We start from the raw sequence: 19,310 nt of genomic DNA, 5'->3' as shown, positions 1-19,310 counted from the left end.
GGGATGGACGGTAATTTTTAAGCTTGATTTTAATAAATTAATGTGTGCAACTCTCCCACACGCAACTAAGCTATTGTGCTTAATGTTTCGTTTGTTTCGACGTAAAATGGTTTCCATCGTAAAATGATTTCAGAAAAGTTATTTTTCTAGCAAATATTTTTCGCTGAAAGCATTTTCTGGTGTTTGGCGCGTACGGAAAAATCACAAATTAATATTTTTATTCAATCATATAAATATTAATGTAAAATAATATAAAAATTATTGAAGACGAGATTCTGTCACTGACTGACAGGATTTTGCCATTCCGACGACTATAGCCAAAATCCAAGATAAAGGCTGGAATCTAAATAGCTTCGTCGAAATTTGGGTTTGCCGGATTCCGGCGAAAAGTTATCGGATTCCGGCCAAAACTGCCGGATTTCGGCACAGAACGGCCGGACTCCGGCATACTGGCCTGAATTTGCCAGAACCGTCGGAATCTGGCCAGTAGGTCGAAATCCGACTGTTCTGAACAGATCCTGGCCAGTCGACAGGGATCCGACCGTTCTGGCCGGAATTTTCTGTCCAGATCCGGTCGGCCGGCCATTCTGGCCAGATTCTGGCGGATGCTTTTAAAAAGCGTAAATAATTTTCCGAAATTTACTAAGGGTTTTCGGTCAAACAGAAATCATTTTCCTGTTGACTATTATTTTCGTCCCTACCAAACACCAGAAAATGCCGAAATCGTTTTACACTGAAACAAACGGAGCATAAGTGAAAAAAAGTTTCCCTTCCCCTCTTCACTTATCCCAAAAACAATCAATTTTAAAACATTCTAACTTTACATCACATTAATAATTTTTTATTATTATTTAAATAAAAAAATTCACTACAATACAAAATTTTTTCACTTTTCTATAAAAATTCGTTTTACTTTATATCACATCTATCATTTCTATCAATTCTCATTCCCTTACCAAACAAGGCCAAAGGTAAATGGAAAACAAAAAATTGGTCCTTCGTTTAATTTGATTAAAAATTATTACCGTATGTTGCTTAAAACAAAATTTTATTAGCCAGTTTTTTAAATTTGATTAAAAATGTAGTTAAACGTTTGACAAAATTATAATTTGGCTTTTAAAATCGCAGTTTAACCTTTACAATTGTATGCTAAAAAAAAAAAAAAAAAAAAAAAAAAACTCATTGCATGTGATTTTCTGCGTTTTCAAATTGCAATTTTTTTAAAAACGTATTCCTAAACCATTCATTTTATGCGATTTCATTTTAAAACGTATTTTTTATCTATGAAATCGCAATGCTAAACCCCCCCTTAAGTCGCTTAGTTACCAACAGTCATGCAATAAAGTGAATATATCAATATTATTACATCCCAAAAAATTTTGAAGTATGTCCTAAAAAATAATAAAATTACAAAAAGAGTCAAAATGCACATAAACAAAATTTCCTCCATTAGGGGTGGAGGTTGGAGGAAACTTGTACAAGTGCAAGTCTCCTGCGGCCTTACCTTTGAGATGTACCGTCGTGGGGTACCTCCTGCAGCCCCTCAGAGTCTCCCGCTGGTTCGGTTGCAAATCAATTAGCACCATTCACGGTGGCCATTTCTTGGCCTATTTCCAAGCTTTTTTTTTTCTTTTCTTTTTTTTTTTTTTTTTTTTTAATTTAAAGAAAATTTTTTAAATTTATTTTCTTTGTCTTTTACATTGTTCTGAATTGGTTAGGCGTTTTAAGAGTAGAGGGAACAAAAAGTGAGTCACTCCTGGAAGGTAATAAGTATCGGAGATTGTTATTTGCACAACAGGTTGTGCACAATTTGTGTACAACCCCCTCACATGAGTAGGACCCACCCACTCATGTGAACTTGTGCACAACTTGTTGTGCAGCAAACCTTTTCCATAAGTTCCACACAAACTCCTCACAAAGATGTGCTTAGGTTTATTTGGATTAGAGAGCCATTGCACATTCTTGTTTGCTGTTAAAACCCAGAGCCCTTTTCTGCAATAGGAAGAGCTCCGACACTGATTGATGACAATGATGAGCAGTCCCCAGATTGTTTAGAAGTGCAAAAAAGAATGAAAAATATTTAGTTTCCATCTTTTGTTTTATCTCCATGTAAGAAATGGACAAATCCACCGTAGAATATGTGAAACCATATGAAACCAACATGTGATCCCACAAATTTAATGATGGATTTACAAAAAAGATGAGTAAAAGATGGGTAAGAGATGGTTGTGTGACATCTCTCAAAGAAAAATGCTACACACTCTTTGACGTGCACTAAAAGGTAGATTCAATAGTGATCTATCTAAGATCTAATGATGATTTTTAGTGCCACGTAATAAGTACATTTGGGAATGTGAAAATGTGGGTAGCATTTCACGAAGCATGAATAATCCCTCTCTGCACAATCTTTTTTTCTTGGCCTGAAATATGCAAAGCACTTTTAAGGTTGCTGTTTTTGGATCTCATATCTGAACGCAATGTTTTTGAGTCTTTACACACAACGTGAGGGTCATTTGAAAATATTGTATAAGCAGAAGCTGCCACCATATATCTTCAGAAATTGAATAAGAGAACATTGACGATTAGCAACATTACAGTCCTAGTCAAACTTCGCAAACACTTCCAGAAACAGCACTTATCTATAGATTTACACCGTTGGGTTTCAAAACTCATTAGTTAACTAAGACTAAGAAAAGCAATCTCAAAACTCATCTGTTTACTTGCCACCTCGTGCGCTTTTCTTCTACCGCTTCCTCATTTTAGACCTTGCATATCTAGAGAGCACGAGTCAAAAAAATAAACATTTAATCAGATCGAAATGCAACTACTTCACACAAAGGTATATGAATTCTTGAGAAACAAGGAAATACTCTATATGCATGCCCCCCCGGTCTGATGATGGTAACAAGCTGTCCTGAAGTTGCTCCATAACCATGTTAGCTTGTTCAATTTCCTGCCGAAAAGAAACACCGTTAATGGAATCATAGTCATTAAATAATTAACCTCAGCTTCATTAGCAATCAAACTCCGGCTAATAACATGAAAATTTGATATGTTTTAACAGGGAAATTGGGGCTACAAACTATTGTCTAGCATATTACAATGGACTGATGGACTCCTTGGACCCTTTCCTCTTCGGAACAAGAAAGAAATTTGCCTCTTATTTTTTCCTAGGTCCACAAATCAATCATGAGAAGAGTCTCTAAATTCATGAATTGAATTGCTCACTGTACCAAAATTGTCTTTCAGCAACTCACTAGAGCGGCAAAATGAGAGCAGGTCTATCAATACACCTTCGTGAATTCACACACAAAGTTCAACACTGAGATTCAGCACTCAATAGAAATCCAAAAGAGTCCACTTACCAATTAGCACAAGATCGTGTAATAATTTAGAGAATTCACTAGAGTATAGAATATGGATGTGGCCAAATTCATATTGAGACAACTTGTAGACTGTCACAGCTTGTTCTCAAAATGATCTTTGACCTTGAAGGATTACTTCTTTCCATATGGCAAGATTGACATACAAATTCTACGAGTTTTTCCAATTTAGAGACCTTGACCATGTTTGGAAGGTTTTAAGGCTTTGCAAAGTGAAGTCGAGCATATTATTTTTTGATATCTCGCAATTATGTTTAAAACATGGGCCTATTATTATTATTTCTTCTTTTTTTCTCTGAGCTACAACATGGGCGCCTATCTATAAAAGCAATGCCCATTAATTCCAGCACAAAGCATGGGATACCTCGAAGTCCGCAAATGCAACTGGCATCCCACCTTTAGCACGCACTTTGAGAGAATTGAATCCAGGGTATCTGACAAAAGAATAGGAAAAGACACAAATAGCCATCAAGTTTTCTGATTGACAATTCCATAGCTGATGAACACAATAGGTATATCGATATAGAGAAGAAACTGGAGCCTGCACACCAGGAGAGAGAGAGAGAGAGAGAGAGAGAGAGAGAAGAGAAAGGATAGGAACTGCAACTCACTGAGACAGAACTTGCTTCAGTTCATCTTCAGTGCAATTTGGTCCTAGATTTGCAATAAATAGAGTGGAACATGCTCCTCCATCAACAGTCTTTTCTGGCTGCTCCTGCAGAAGCCAAACAATAGTAAGATCACTGTAATGCATGTTTATACAAACCTGCGTAGCCCTAACTACCTTATCCTCCTCAGTAAGTTCTGTAGACTACAGTAGATTTCTGGTGAATGTTTTGAGAAGGATACATACAGGTTATGTAGACAAAACCCTAATTCAAACTTGACAACCAAGAGGATACAAATCCAGAGGACAATCTTATAGTCTACAATGGAAAAGTAGATTTTACACATTATTCCCCTCTCCAAAAGGCCAAAATGAAAATTCCATGACGAAAAAAAGTTTGTCTGCCATTGATGAAATATCCAGAAGAATCCTACGATTTCTGATTTTCTTTTTGTGAAAAAAAATCCCCTATCATTACTTACATTTAATGAAGCTCCAGCATTGTCAGGACCAATCGCTGTCTCACCACTGCACATTACCAGACAGAAATACAGAGTGATCCACAAGAAGATTAAGCAGAACTTAGAAAAAAGAAAAAGATCTTTCTGCAGTTTAGGTAGTAGGGATGAGTAATACTATAAGAGTACCCATGTCTTCCTTGAGTCCTCTCAAAATTGATGTGGCTTTTAAAACATCAATTTTGGGAGGACTTCTTGACATGAGTCCTCCCTATAGCATTACTCACTAGGGATAGTGGAGTTCTTAATACAGAACTTCCTCAGAACAATTAGTGTGCTTTAGGAGCGCTTTCAACCTTTTCGAGGCCGCTAAATCACCATTCTCGCCAGAATCAGGATTGCCGGTCTCAGATGGTTCATCGGATTCGCTGTCTCCTGAATGCACAAAGTAGTGCCAAAATGTGCAAAGTGAGCCACAGAATCAAGTTCAGATGGCAGTGCCTCCTTCTAGCGAAAGAGTTGCTCATACAAGCAATTTCTTTTCTTTTCCTTTTTAGGGAATCATAATAATAAGTAACAAGAAAAAAAAAATATATAAATGGAGCACTTAAAAAGGCCTAAAAGATGAAAGCAGCAACATGGATCACAAGTTTGATGGGGGGAGGGAATTAAACTTGTAAAATCTGTTTTTTACTGAAAATATTAAATTTAAACAAAACATTACCATCGTCACTAGATGTTTCTTGGGCATTTATGTCTGCTTTAGTTCTTTTATCTATAACAACATAGGCTCCACTACCTGTACAAGAAAATTAAGTCAATTCATGAAGTAAGTGGGGATCAAAGATCAAAATAAACCAGAATACAGATTTATAACTTGAATAAGTATGACAGACAATTACAGACCTGGTTTACGTTTTCTTCTGGAGTTTGATCTGGCCAGTTCGATATGCAGAACAGATCCAGTTTGAGGATCAAATTTTACACCCTGATCATGGTCATCGTGGGAACAACAAAATTAAAAGGACTGCAAATTTGTGAACCTCAAAAATTCTTGTCATTCAACAACAAAATTGAATTAGAAATGCATTTGGAATTGGAAAACACTACCATGAAATGCCAAATTGTGTCTTGTAACCCTTGAAAAGAATGCAAGACAAGACCCTAAATAATCGAAACCTGAAGGCCTATATCCGTGTTTAAAAGAAACAATTATATTTGGTGATTGGAGATAATTTCTCACATTTAACGCGTGTAATGCTGCAATTGCCGATTGATGATTGAAAAAGGTAGCGAACGCCACGACCTGCAAAATATAATCGGAACCTTCTAAGCTGTTTTCCATCCAAATTAAATCATAATCAAAACGTGCATTGAAGAATTAACATTCTTTCTACAAGCAATGCAAACCCTATGTTCCCTGATTGGTTGTAAGAACAAATATATGCATTCTACATCAACGCAGTCCATTCCATTTTTCTCGGGAACCAAACAAAGGGAAAATGAAGCTAAAAGTTCACAAACTTAGGGCTAACAACCTCTACTCAGCCAATCGTTATTATTTTATCATCACAGTCCAACAAAGCAACAGAACATTTCCTTTGTTGTTGGATTTTCATGGGGTTCTATTTTATCAGGAAACAAACAGAGGGGAGAACCTGGTTGCCGCGGCCGGTGTACTTGAGCTGGCAAGAATCGAAGCCGGGGCGGCGGCGGAAGAGGTTGTGAATCTCACGCGCCCTGACGTCATCTGGGAGCCCCGATACGAAGAGCGTGTTGATCCCGCTCCGGTCCTTGTCGTACTCTTGTTGTAGTGGTGGAGGTTGGTGGTGGTGGTGGAGGTAGTAGGGATCATAGGGCTGGAGATGAGCCATTTCGACGGCTGAGATTGGAAGGAGGGAGGCTTCGCGGGGGCGTAATGACGGTGAATTGGTGATGGTGAGGACAGAGTAGGGGTTTTCAAAATTGGCCTCCGCAGATCCTTTTCGTTAACATTCTTGTGAATAGGTACTTACCAATATATTACGGCGATTTTCTTTTTTTAAGCCCGACTCAACAAGTCTGCCAGTAATTTCACACAATTTTGTATATTCCATTTACTATAAATTTATTTGAGTAATTTCTTTCAATAAAATTTGTTTGTGTGTGTGTTTTTATTTTTTATTTTTTTTTTTAAAAAAAAGATAACAAGAGAGAAACGAGCGGATAATAACATGGAAAAATATAAAGAGATAATGCTCAAAGCATTTCTAGTAATAATAATCAAAGTAGTTATATATTAAAAAAGTATAATTTTCTATTTTAGCTATTATTTTTTTTTTATATTTTTTTAACAGATTTTTTATTCTACTCTCTACTTGCATTTAAATATTATTTTGTGTGGAAAAAAATTATGAAAGAAATAGGGAGAGAAAGAAAAAAAGAAGAAAATGGAGAGAGAAAATAATAAAAAAACTCTTTGTAGTATAAATAGTGAATTGAACATCCTATTTATTACTATTCACATTAGAAATAAAAAATATATTTTGCATATTCTACTGGAGATGAAAAATTGCTCATAATAGTCAAATTTGACTATCATGAACCATTTATCTATTTTGTTGAAAATGCTCTTACAGAAAATTTGAAAAGAGCATTCCATTTTGGTTAATTGTGAGTAGGGGTGTAAACGAGCTGAGCTACTCGCGAGCTTACTCGGGATCGGCTCGAATAAACTCGACTCGTGCTCGAATCGATTATTAAATGAGCTATTCGTGAACACGAAAATCAAACTCGATTATTAAACAATGCAAACTCGTATAAACTCGGCTCGACTCGATTAAAGCTCGTGAACCCGCTCGTATAAGGATCGACTCGTTTATTAAGGCTCGACTCGTATATATATATATATATATATATATATATATATATATATATGTTAAAAATAAGTTTTAATTTGTTAATATATAACTTATTTGTATAATATACTATATATAAGCATGAATTAAGTAACAAATAAAAATAGTCAATAAATATTAATTGGTTATAATTATTTGGTTGTATCAATATGTATATAAAATAGTAAAAGTGAATAATATTAATACTTAATTGTTAATCATATAATCATATGATATAACGACAATTCAGATACTTAATCATATAATTCATATTATATTATTTATGTAATATAATATGACTATATGATCATATAATAATATAACATTGTGACATATAACATGTAATTATTGATTTACTATATTCAATGTTATAACTTATAAGTATTATTATTAGATACTTATGAATCATTACATCACCGTCATCACGTGATTCAAAATCTAAAATCATATGAGCATACAAATAAAATGATTAAGTATTTAGATACTTAGATACACTGATTGAGTATAATGTAAGATTTTAAGTATCTAATAATTATTAATAATACTTAGAGTCTTAGATACAATGATTAGGTATATAGATTACATACATAAGTATGAATTCATATCAATTATACGAATTATAATAACACTTTTTAAACTTAATCATATTATTCATATATAATGACAATGTAATTCATATAATCTCAAATTAAGTTATTAGGATTGGTCGATTGGTTCAATTGGAATTACTAATGTGTTAATTATGATAATAATTTAGGTGTTATCATTAGAATTTAGATCATATGATTTAACATTGTGCATTTGTGCTACATAACCATTAGATATGAATCATATGATCTAAGAATTATCATTAGACTTTAAAAAAAGAAAAAGGTATTATTATCATTTGATATATAGAACCATATGAAAATATAATAATTATAATTATTAATGTTTTAACTTAGTATTTACATTGACTATTGTTACATTTTTTTTTATTTATAATTAAAGGACATAAATTTCCTACAAACCAATAGGTAAGAAATTTAATACAACTCATATATAAGATTAACATGTGTCCCACATGACCTGACACATAAGACAACTTATTAGACTCGATCTTAATGTGGTTAATTAATCCTCCTTTATTAATTGTTGGGTAATGGTTAATTAATACACCTTAATAAAGTGTTGGTTAATTAACTACGAGAAGTTAATGTTTCTTATTAATTAATTCTAACTTTGATGGAAAGTAGAATTAATGGTAATAAAAGAACAAATGTTAAACTCGTATAAGCTCGGCTCGACTCGACTTGACTTAATTGTTACCGCTCGAACTCGGCTCGAGCTCGTGATGAATAAACTCGAGATCGGCTCGGGCTCGTGATGAATGAGCTCGAACTCGTAATGAATGAGCTCGAGCTCGGTTCTAGCTCGCTCGAGCTCGGCACTGGCTCGCTCGAGCTCGGCTCATTTACACCCCTAATTGTGAGTATGAAAGCATTCATGTGAACCTTAGATGCCGACCAATTGTGAAAATAAGTTAGCAAGCCAAGAATGTTTGGAACCAGATCCTCTTTGGGTCATTTAAACTAGAAAAGAGCCGATTCCTTAAAAGATGGGTAAAATTGTCATTTTACTTTTTTCTTTTTCTTTTTACAATTTTGCTCATCCTTTTTAAGGAACCGACTCTTTTCCAGTTTGATTTCAAATTGTCTGAAAGAGTAGTTCTATTAATCACACTTTTGTCTCATCATTATCTTATTTTCTTTTGGCTAACAATGATTGATTCGCATTGACACATCAGCAAAATATGATAACTATGAAATTAAAGTATAATTTCTAACATTAGTTATGTCCAAAATTAAAAGGGAGATCTTCTTTGAGATGAAACAACCATATTTGTTCATGCACATATTTATTGGTCACCAGAGAGCCCTGGAGAAGAAAATATTTGATGGTAGTCAATACTCATCGTTACTCTGGTTATTGAATGTGAATCAATATCGGGTACATAGAATGATGGAAAAAATTCAGATGTTAAGCACATTTTTAAGTAGCCTCACCAAATTTTATTAGCTAAAATAGTTAAAATTACTTTTCTCTATTCTGGTGATCCATTTTTTAATGCACTCCAGCAACCTCACCATTTTAACTATTCACTATCGCTATTCAATTTAAATAATATTTGTTCAGTTTTCTTTATTCTTTCTTTATTTATTATTTTCTAATAATCATATTTTAAAAAATTTGTATTATATTTGTATTATTCTTTACCATATTTAAAATTGCAAATACCAAGATTTTTTTATTTAAAAAAAAAATATGTTTGGATGGTTTAAAGAACCTAAGTCAAAATTGAAAAAAAATTGATAAAACTTAAGTAGAATTTGAATTTAAAAAACATATCCAAATATGTTTTTAAAAAATAACTTAGGGTAGTTAATTTTTGACACAACTTGCAAATTCAACACAAACACGACATAAAGTTATAGGGTTTGAGTTTAGGCTAAACATGCCAACTCATTTATGACCCGAACTTGTTTATGATGGAAGAAATTATATAAGTGTCCTTTATGTCATATTTAATTTGATGTAATGGTTACGACTTTTAATTACTATAACAGTAATTATAATAATTGTATTTAATATGATTTAAAGGTTTTTTATATCCCACATTATGGTTCATGAAAATAATGGTTTTTATATTAATTATTCTGATTTATTTTCTTTGATGGGAGGAAAATAATCGGCTACTAATAAATGACGAGGGTCCCTGGCCTGTCTATATAAGGAGTCCTATGCATCCATCGTTTGGCACACTCATAGGTAGACACAGGCCAAAAGATCTATCAGATAACATTCTTTTGTTCCGCTGCAAAGATGACAATAGGTAAGCCTAAATCCTATCTTTTTATTTCCGCTACGCATGTTAGATTGAACATGATTATGTTTATATGTTCTAACATATGGTATAAGAGCCTTCCTCTGTGCCAATTTGTTCAGCAATAAGTTTGTTTAATTTTACGATGGTTGAATTCAATAGATTTTTGTGAACATAGTCCGTTGTTTATTGTTCACGTATAGTTGATATGGGTATTTACATTGTCAGTATATTTTATGAATTCATCCTTACCATGCGCAGATGCTGAAGGATCCAGCATTCATTTATCACTGCATAAGGGAGGATCTGGAATCATCTACTGTATAATGATTATACCCATTACAGATTTGAGAAAAACTTATGACTGATTTGTTGTTCTATTTTTGTGCCTAAAATATTTTTGAAAATCATGAACCCAAAAGCATGAATCCGTTGCTTTGCCATGAAACTTTTTTGGAGAAACATTTTGTTTCTTCATTCATGAGGCCTTAACAGTAAATTATCAAAATTAGGTACTGACCCGAAAACTTGCAGCACCGAAAAACTCATCAGATGTTCAAGGATTCAGCAATGATCTATCACTGCATAAGGAAGAATCCAAAACAATCTACTGGGTTCATCATCTCTGCCATAAAACACATATTTGAAAACCTTCGGATAACCTTCTCTTCATGAGTTATCGGGTAGTCGCCACAAGTGGAGACGCCACTGCGCATATTGGCGTCGTCGCCATACGAGGAGAGGCCGCACCCTGCGGCCTCTCCCCGTCACTACACCAAGCGGCCCGCAAGGATTGCCAGTTGCAATAGCAGCGGCCTTATTTAGGCTGCTGCTATGGGTCGTCGTTGGTCGTCGAGCGATGGCCTCTTTTGGCTGCCTCATAAAGTTCCTGCTAAGGAAGGTGGCCGGCCATGGTGAAGGAAGGAAGGAGAAGACTAAGGAAGAAGAAAGAAGAGAAAACGGCGCAGGAGCTAAGAGTTTTCGGGTCAAAGGGGAATTTTTTCCGGGTTAATGGGTTGCGAATCCTAATAGGGTTTTAAAACCCATGTAATTTTGGGTCACTAAAGGGGTTGGCCCATTGAAACTTGACCCGGCTCGATTCATGCCAATTTTGGGTCTATAAGTGGGCTGACGAAAATGGGCCAACCCAATGAGATAAAATCCAGCACAAGCCCGATCCAGTTTTTTTTTTTTTCTTAAATGGCTCGTTAAGTGGGCTGACCCAAAAGCCCAATCCATTTCTAGCAGCCCATCCAGATTTAAAAACCCAGATTTAAAAACACTTGGGTTCTTGTGGGGTTTAGAACTTGGATTCTCCAAGTGTAAAGGGCCTAAGGCCACTTACAAAACCATTAGGCCGTGATATTTATTATACTCTCATGTCATAAACTTATTTCTGTTATGTTTTATATGTTTAGTATTAAACTTATTGTTTCTTTAATACATGAACTTATGGATATATTCAATTTGTTTAATTTATATTTTTTAAATATAAATTGCTTGATGCCTAGACCTAAGAATAATTAACAATGCCATATATGCTGGTGTGTTTATAGTAATATCCAATAATGCAATGTCTAGAAAAGTTCTGGCTAGAAAAGTCTTGAGATTTAAGTGTGTACTTGTGACCCCCCTCACTTTCTTGGGGAACTCACCTAGTTGGACCTTGGAGAATGTTGTTTACCCCATTTCAGTATTGGTTTGTTTTATTCATAGGGCTATTTATGAGCATTTATAAAGTTGTTAGATGTTAATGAAGTCGCAATTATTATGATAATTTTGGGAGAGCCAAAGCATCCCAATTTTGAATGATAATTGCATCAAGATTACACACACGTAATTATCATAATAATTTTGGGAGAGCCACAGCATCCCATTTTTTTTATTGATAATTACATCAGGATTACATGTATGAACATCTTAAAAAATTTTATTAGAGGTTCATGAATTGCAGCGTAATTATTATGATTTTGAGAGAGCTACATCATCCTAATTTTATAATAATTACATAAAGTCCGTACACATTTGAACTTCATATAGAAAAATTAACATCATGTTGTAATTAATTCATAAATTTAATTGATTATCCTCACATGGACGTTTTTATTTTTATGACTTAATTAGGATAAAATAACAAATTTAGCATTAAAAGTAAAGTTTCTCTTAGGCCCTCAGGTACGGAGAATTTTATTTATTAATGTTTAAATTTATTAGTCTTATTAATAAATGGTAAATTTTATGTGTGATGCAACCTTTGCCCACAGGTAGGTTGAAATTTACTATTTACTATTTACTATTAAATTGGCATTGACTAATTTAAAATAAAGTTGCTTCATAGCATTAAAGTATTCTTTTGTTTATTTTCTTGGTTATTGCAGTTATTTCTATCATTCTACTTTTAGTAGTTGTATGTTCCAATACTTTATGCTAGTAATTTTGATTAAAAAAAAAAAAAGGCTTTAAAGTAAAACCTTTTATACTCTCAAAAGTGTTTATAATCCCATTATGAGAATGAATGATATGATAAGTTAGTTTAAGTCCCTAAATGTTGAGATTTTTTTAAGTCATTTTTTGTATATTTCATTTTGAATTTTCTCTTCTGATTATGATATTTTATCTTGTGGCACACATAAGGATAATTGGTTAGTTAAATGAACTTCTGACAATGTGTGTTCAAGAAGATGAGAGAATTCATGAAGTCTTCACATGGTTACTCATGTTAAGGAAAATACCAATAAAGACAATCATGCCCAACATTTAGAGCATAAGAATAAGGTGCCAAGAGAGTGTTTTGGCAATCAAGATACTTATTTCTCCTGCAATAAATAAAACATAAGGGCATATAAAAAAAAAATTGCATGAAGTAAGAGAAATGACTTGAAATAAAGAAAATATCATATATCTAGTGTGTAGTGAATCTCATTTATTGACTCCTTTAAATATGTTGTAGATTGATTCTGGTTAACAATCCACGTTGTTAACACAATGCAGAGTTTTCTTAAAATGAATAACACGTGTTTACATTTGAAGGTTATTGAGATTTGTAGATTAATTTTAAAAATTAAGTTATTTTTGGACCTCAATAATGTTTTAAATATTTCAGAATTTTCAAGAAAATTTTAATTTCTATTTTAGCTTGTTAAATAAAATTTCAATTTTTAACTTGAAATTTTTATTTAGGATGGAATATTAGTTGATGGTTTATTAAAATTGATCTATACCCCAACTTTGAAGCAAATTATTTATTTCTGCATATTGATATTGATGTAAAGTAGAGTCTTTGTGAATGAAAAATGATATTATTATGGCATTGGAGATTGAAATATATCTCCATAAAAAAAGAAAAAAAAAAGTCAATAAATAATAATTTATTGACTTTAGTACTTGTGTGGACTGCATAAGAGAAAGCATACCAACAAGACCACTAAAGATGCTAAAAGAGAGCCTTTTGAAATTCTTGAGATGATGCACATTGATAGGTGTTGACCTTTTCATACTCACTGCCTAAATGGTTAGAGATATTTTTTTTTTATTTTTTTATTTTCTAGTGATGATCATATAAGATTTATGTATCTCTATCTTTTAAAATAATAATGCTAAGGTATTGAAGGTTTTCAATACTTATAAGGTAGAAAAAGGGAAACAACATGAAAATCATAAGATCTGATATAGGCAAAGAGTATTATGGTAGGTACACACAAAAGGAAAATTATTAGTAATATTAATATGTTATTACCCTTATAGAGTAAAGCTTTGAAGATCATTGTGTATATGTTAAACATGATTCCATTTAAGGTTGTCCTTAAGACGCTTTTTATGAAATAGATGGAAGCCAAGTTTAAATTATTTACACATATGGAGTTGCCTTGCTAAAGATGAGATTTATAATCATTATCTAAGGAAATTAAATTTAAGGACAACCATCAGATCTTTTATAAGCTATACAGTAAATTCTAAGGGGTTTTTATGTTTTATTATCCTTCATATAATCCTAGAGTTATTGATTATAAAATTTCTAGAAGATGTTGAACCTTGTGGAAATATTTATCCTCAAAGGTTTTACTTATAGGAAACACGAGAATTGACTGAAGGTCTTTCAGATGAAGGAAGTTTGATTGTACTTATGAAAAATCAAATTGATTACCCTAAGCTACAATCAATTTTTGAAATATCAACTCATGAAGAACAGGTTCAGTATGAATCTACTTAGACTTTGCAAAATGCAAATGAAGTAGAATTAAGAAGATCCTATGGAATAAGGAAATCAACAATCCCTAATGATTAAGTTGTATACCTCAAGAGTCTGATTTTGATGTCGGACCTAAGGATGATCCAAATTGTTTTCACAAGCCATGAGTGGAGATAATTCTACATTATGATACAGTAGCTCATTTTGATCTAGAGCTACATAAAATGGATGTGAAAACAACTTTCTTGAATTGGAATCTTAAAGATGAGGTCTACATGAGACAACCTAAAGGTTTTATAGATAACAGTCAGAATGATTGCAAAATAAATAAATCTATTTTTGGGCTGATACAGATCTCCCGTCAGTAGTATACTTTTTACAAGGTTATTGCTTCATTAATTATTGAAAATCTTGTTAATTAGTATATATATCTTAATGTCAGTGGAAGTAAAGTAATCTTTCTAGTCCTATATGTAGATATTATTTTGTAAGTAGTAATTTAAGTTTCGCTACATAAAGTTCCTCTCACAAAACTTTGAAATGAATGATTTGGGTGAAATCTCCTATGTCTTTGACATAGAGATTCACAAGAGATATAAAGCACATTGACATTGTCTCGAAAGGCCTACATTGAATAAGTTTTGGGAAGATTTATAATGAAGGATTTTGCACTTTCAGCAGCAACTAAGAGGGACAAATTTAATACATATTAAATGTCCCAAAATGTATTGGAACAAAGGCCAGATGAAAGGTCTTTTGTAAGCATTTGCATTATGCAACCTAATGCAATTATAGACTTGTACTAGACTATAACCATTGGATTGACAGTAAGATTACTGGGTCAATAAAGTGCTGCAAATAAAGTCTTACGGTATACGCAAGAAACTAAGAAGAACAACTTAACTTAAAGATACACTTGCCATTTGGTGGTGGTTGGTTATTTAGGTTTTGAATTTTGTTGATTGTGTAGATAATAGAAAGTCTACTTTATGATATATATTTTCTTATCGAGGGATATATTTTAGAGATGTAGAAAGCAGATTATAATTGCTATGTCTACCAAGAAAGTTAAAATTCTTGCATGCTATGAATTTACTACACAGACATGGTGGATGAGACATTTTGTTAAAAGTCTCAAGATTGTCGATTTACAGTTAGACCATAAAGATATTCTGCGATAATTCTACTGTAATATTCTTTTATCAGTAGAAGCAGAAATAAAAATATCGGCATCAAGTATTTCAATACGAGAGAACATTAAAGAGACATAAAATGTCTATTGAGCATATAAGTACTGAATTAATGATTGCAGATCCCATGACTAAAAGTTTACCAGTAAAGAAAGTATAAAGTCATACGGAGTATATGAAATTCATTAATTCATTTTTGCTTAGTTTTCTCTATTTGGTCTATACACATGAAGTTATTGTTAATAAAGTTTGTGCACATTTGTTACATTATCCATGTGGATAAAATTAAAGTTGAACCTGAATAACTTATAGGAAGTTTATTCATAAAGTTTGATTATCCATATAGTACTCATTTAGGGAATATTTTATATGTAATACATGGAAGAGACAACTTATTATATAAAGTTTTACCGCCATGATTAATGTGTAGTATTCCTTGTGCGAGTGAAAGAATTTCATGAATAGTTGGAATAAATAAAGTAATTGTCATATTGAATAACCAAACATTATAAGGAGTTATATGTGTCATAAGGGCCAAGTGGGAAAATGTAAGAAATTACATAAGTGTTCCTTATGTTATATTTAATTTGATGTAACGGTTATGGCTTTTAATTATTGTAACAGTAATTATAATAATTGTATTCAATATGATTTAAACGTATTTTATATTCCACATTATGGTTCATAAAAATAACGGTTTTAATATTAATTATTCTGATTTATTTTCCTTGATGGGAGGAAAACAATTGGCTACTAATAAATGATGAGGGTCCCTGGATTGCCTATATAAGGAGCCTTATGCATAAATCTTTTGGCACACTCATAGGCACATGCCAGAAGATCCTTTAGATAACATTCTTTTGTTCTTCAGATGTTTGTAGAAATGCTTGAACAAAGATGACAACAGATAAGACTAAATCCTGTCTTTTTATTCCCGCTGTGCATGTTAGATTAAACATGATTAAGTTTATATGTTCTAACATATGATCCTTATAAACGTTTCATGTTCGGGTTTCGTGCTTCAACCCGTTTAGCTAATTGTGTAGTGTTTAAGTTGGCCTAAAAAGATTGATAGGTCAACTGAGTCAATCCAAACCCAGCACAGTAACCCGTTTGGCAACCCTAATCACAACCATGATATAATCGTCGAAAATCTTCTGTTGATGATACTGCCCTTTGGGGACCCGTAGCAATGCCAACGAGATTTGGGCCAATAGAAGCTGAGGCCTCAGACTCAAAAGAAAAAGGAGAAAATAACCAACGTTAAAACTTACAACGACATAAAAGTGACAACTAACCAATAAAACCGCGTAATAAGAACTTGCAAAGACAGGCATAGTTAAGGTCATCTCTCACGTGTCATGTCCAAATGATCCTCTTGAACTTGCAAAGGATACTCGTGTCCTGCCTGTGGTTGAGAAACAAAAACAGTCACATGCTTTGGGGGGGCATTTCCTTTGTCAAAATTTCATCCATCAACTACATGTGCCCTTCTGCAATGCCTATTTTCTCTCGAGAAATAATTCATTTTCTCTTCTAATTTTTTCTTTTTTTTAAAAAAAAAAAAAAAAAAATTCAAAATTACAAGTTCATACGAATTACTCAAATAAACTTTGTAAATTTAATAGTAATTTTAAAAAAAAATAAGAGAATTGAAAAAGAACTAAAAATGTATGTATAGCACGTCTTTTTTGGCCGTCGATAACATTACCCTTTTTCCTAACAAAAAATGAAAAATGATAAATATACAACCCCATCACAACTTTGGCACAACTTTCACTCACAATGAGGTGGAGCCCACATGTATAGGCCCTACCTCATTATGAGTGGGTTGTACCAAAGTTGTACAAAATGGTTATATCCCGATCATCCCCCAAAAAGAATCGAAAGAAATGCACGGAAGATTTGGACCACACGGGAAAGGGGAGAGCTTGAACCCTTTAAAACGCAGGACAATGACCAATGATTCCAGCAATAACTCGTAAAAAAAAAAAAAAAAAAAAAAAAAAAAAAAAAAAAGGAAAAGAAAAAACACACACCCAAGAAAGAGAAAAACAGAAAACCAAAATAAAAAGAAACAAATCCCATTTCCTCTTTTGACTAGATCACCAAAAAACAAATTAGGGGAAAAATAGAAAACCAACGAAAAAGACAAAGAAATTTGATAATTAAGCGATAAACACAATAAATTAAGAAGAAGTAGATCCAGCGGAACCAGCAGGGCCAACACCAGTCATCAAGCCAGTAGCCTCTTCATCCAAGGGCAAATCGTCGGTCTTCCCCATAGCCGCGTGCAACACCACCAACACCGCACCAATCAACAGCGCCACCAAAATATTCACCGTGGCTCTCGTCAAAATCAAGAAAACCACCGTCAGCACCGCCAGCACGATCAGCACCACCCTGTCGTCGATCGTGCGGCCGAAGACCACCAGGGGCTCGTCGCGCAGGAAGTAGAGGAACAGCCACACGGCCATCATCACCACAAACACTATGAGCGAGATGGGGTGCCATAGCAGGCTGAGAAAGAGGATAAGCAGGACGATGATCGCGTAGTTCATGCGGAAGAAGCCCGTGTTGGTACGGACCCTGACGATGGCGTCGGCGAAGCCGGCGGGCAGGCCGAAGGACTGGAGGTTGAACATCAGCTTCCATGGGCGACAGGTGCAGATGTCGGCTTTGATCCTCTCTTTCGCACGCGTGACGTACTCGAGGTTTGTGGGTTGTCCTTGCGCGGACGAGGTTGGGATGGTGCCGTAGGTGGTCATGTTTGTTTTGGTGGCTTTGACCCTTTTGGGTGGTTGAACCGTTCAAGTGTTGGACAGGAAATGAAGACGATGGTATTGGGGGGGTGGGGGTTCGATAAGGGAACGTGGGGAGGTGGAATAGGGAATAGTAATGTAATAAATTAGAGAGGGATATTGGGGGGTTATTATAAGGTAGGTGTGAGGTGCACTGTTGGAAGTAAAATTGATCCCCGTAAATTATTTATCTGAATTGCTAATAATTTGAACCGATAATATAAGAAAGTGCATGTAAGACTCTGTCCAAGTAAATTTTAGATTATCCGGTCACTTATCCAAATAGGTAAATTTTATACAAACCCTCTCATATTATCGGTTTAAATTATTAACAATTCAAACAGATAATTACTGTATATCCTTATTTTTGGAGTATTGTGACTTGGTTGATGGGAATTGGGGGTACAGTTTGTGAAACTTTGGTTGAGAGTCAATTATGATCAACCCAACAACAGAACAAAATGGGGAATATCAATTATGGTGAAAGCCCAAATTGGGTTATGACAATAGAAAAATGGCCAAATAAACCAGGACAAATTTGATAAGAAAAGAAAAGTTTGATTGTAAGTCCCATGATTGAATCTCACCATGTCTACAGAGAAGAAAATTAAGAATGCATAGTTTGAACTCCTACACTAAAATGGAAGAGATGAGGAAAATTAAAAAGAAAATGAATAATCGAATATATTTCCAATGTAAAATGTTCAAAACTTTGCTTGAGTTATGGGAACAATCCAATAAAATAAGGCCTACTAGAAGAAAGAAATTTGAAGTAGACTTTTTTATTTTTATTTTTATTTGGACTCAATAACACAACAATTCATGAAAATTAAGCAAATTAATTATGTTATTAATGTGATTTTTTTTAAAGATTTCGCCTATTTCTATTATAAAAAGTCTTCAAAGTTAAATGGCTAATAACATCTCCAACATAATAGGTAAA

At 33.6% G+C, this 19,310-nt stretch overlaps 2 protein-coding genes across 2 annotated transcripts; both read right to left on the bottom strand.

Annotated features, from left to right (window-relative positions):
* Positions 1 to 2,503: 2,503 nt before the first annotated feature.
* Positions 2,504 to 6,424, bottom strand: LOC133863802 (U2 small nuclear ribonucleoprotein B''). Its single transcript, XM_062299900.1, has 10 exons — positions 6,107 to 6,424; positions 5,692 to 5,754; positions 5,355 to 5,436; positions 5,173 to 5,247; positions 4,805 to 4,883; positions 4,473 to 4,518; positions 3,995 to 4,098; positions 3,748 to 3,817; positions 2,871 to 2,953; positions 2,504 to 2,774 (listed from the first exon to the last, which is right to left on the bottom strand). The coding sequence occupies exons 1-10, from the start codon at positions 6,320 to 6,322 to the stop codon at positions 2,744 to 2,746; spliced, it is 849 nt and encodes a 282-aa protein (XP_062155884.1). The 5' UTR covers positions 6,323 to 6,424; the 3' UTR covers positions 2,504 to 2,743.
* Positions 6,425 to 17,634: 11,210 nt separating this feature from the next.
* On the bottom strand, positions 17,635 to 18,431 carry LOC133863617 (PRA1 family protein F2-like). Its single transcript, XM_062299648.1, has one exon. It carries the CDS (start codon positions 18,332 to 18,334, stop codon positions 17,756 to 17,758), a length of 579 nt encoding a protein of 192 aa, XP_062155632.1. The 5' UTR covers positions 18,335 to 18,431; the 3' UTR covers positions 17,635 to 17,755.
* Between the last annotated feature and the right edge of the window lie 879 nt (positions 18,432 to 19,310).

The sequence above is a fragment of the Alnus glutinosa genome, chromosome 3, assembly GCF_958979055.1.
Source record: "Alnus glutinosa chromosome 3, dhAlnGlut1.1, whole genome shotgun sequence".
Taxonomy (NCBI): domain Eukaryota; kingdom Viridiplantae; phylum Streptophyta; class Magnoliopsida; order Fagales; family Betulaceae; genus Alnus; species Alnus glutinosa.
This window is presented reverse-complemented; position numbering and strand designations above follow the sequence as displayed.

Bases quoted from the DNA above. Each gene is read 5' to 3' on its own strand.
- LOC133863802 (XM_062299900.1), bottom strand. From the start codon at position 6,322: ATGGCTCATCTCCAGCCCTATGATCCCTACTACCTCCACCACCACCAC. The intron at 5,755-6,106 runs GTTCTCCCCTCT...TATATTTTGCAG, and splicing joins ACACCGGCCGCGGCAACCAG to GTCGTGGCGTTCGCTACCTT. The intron at 5,437-5,691 runs GTGAGAAATTAT...GACCATGATCAG, and splicing joins CAGCATTACACGCGTTAAAT to GGTGTAAAATTTGATCCTCA.
- LOC133863617 (XM_062299648.1), bottom strand. From the start codon at position 18,334: ATGACCACCTACGGCACCATCCCAACCTCGTCCGCGCAAGGACAACCC.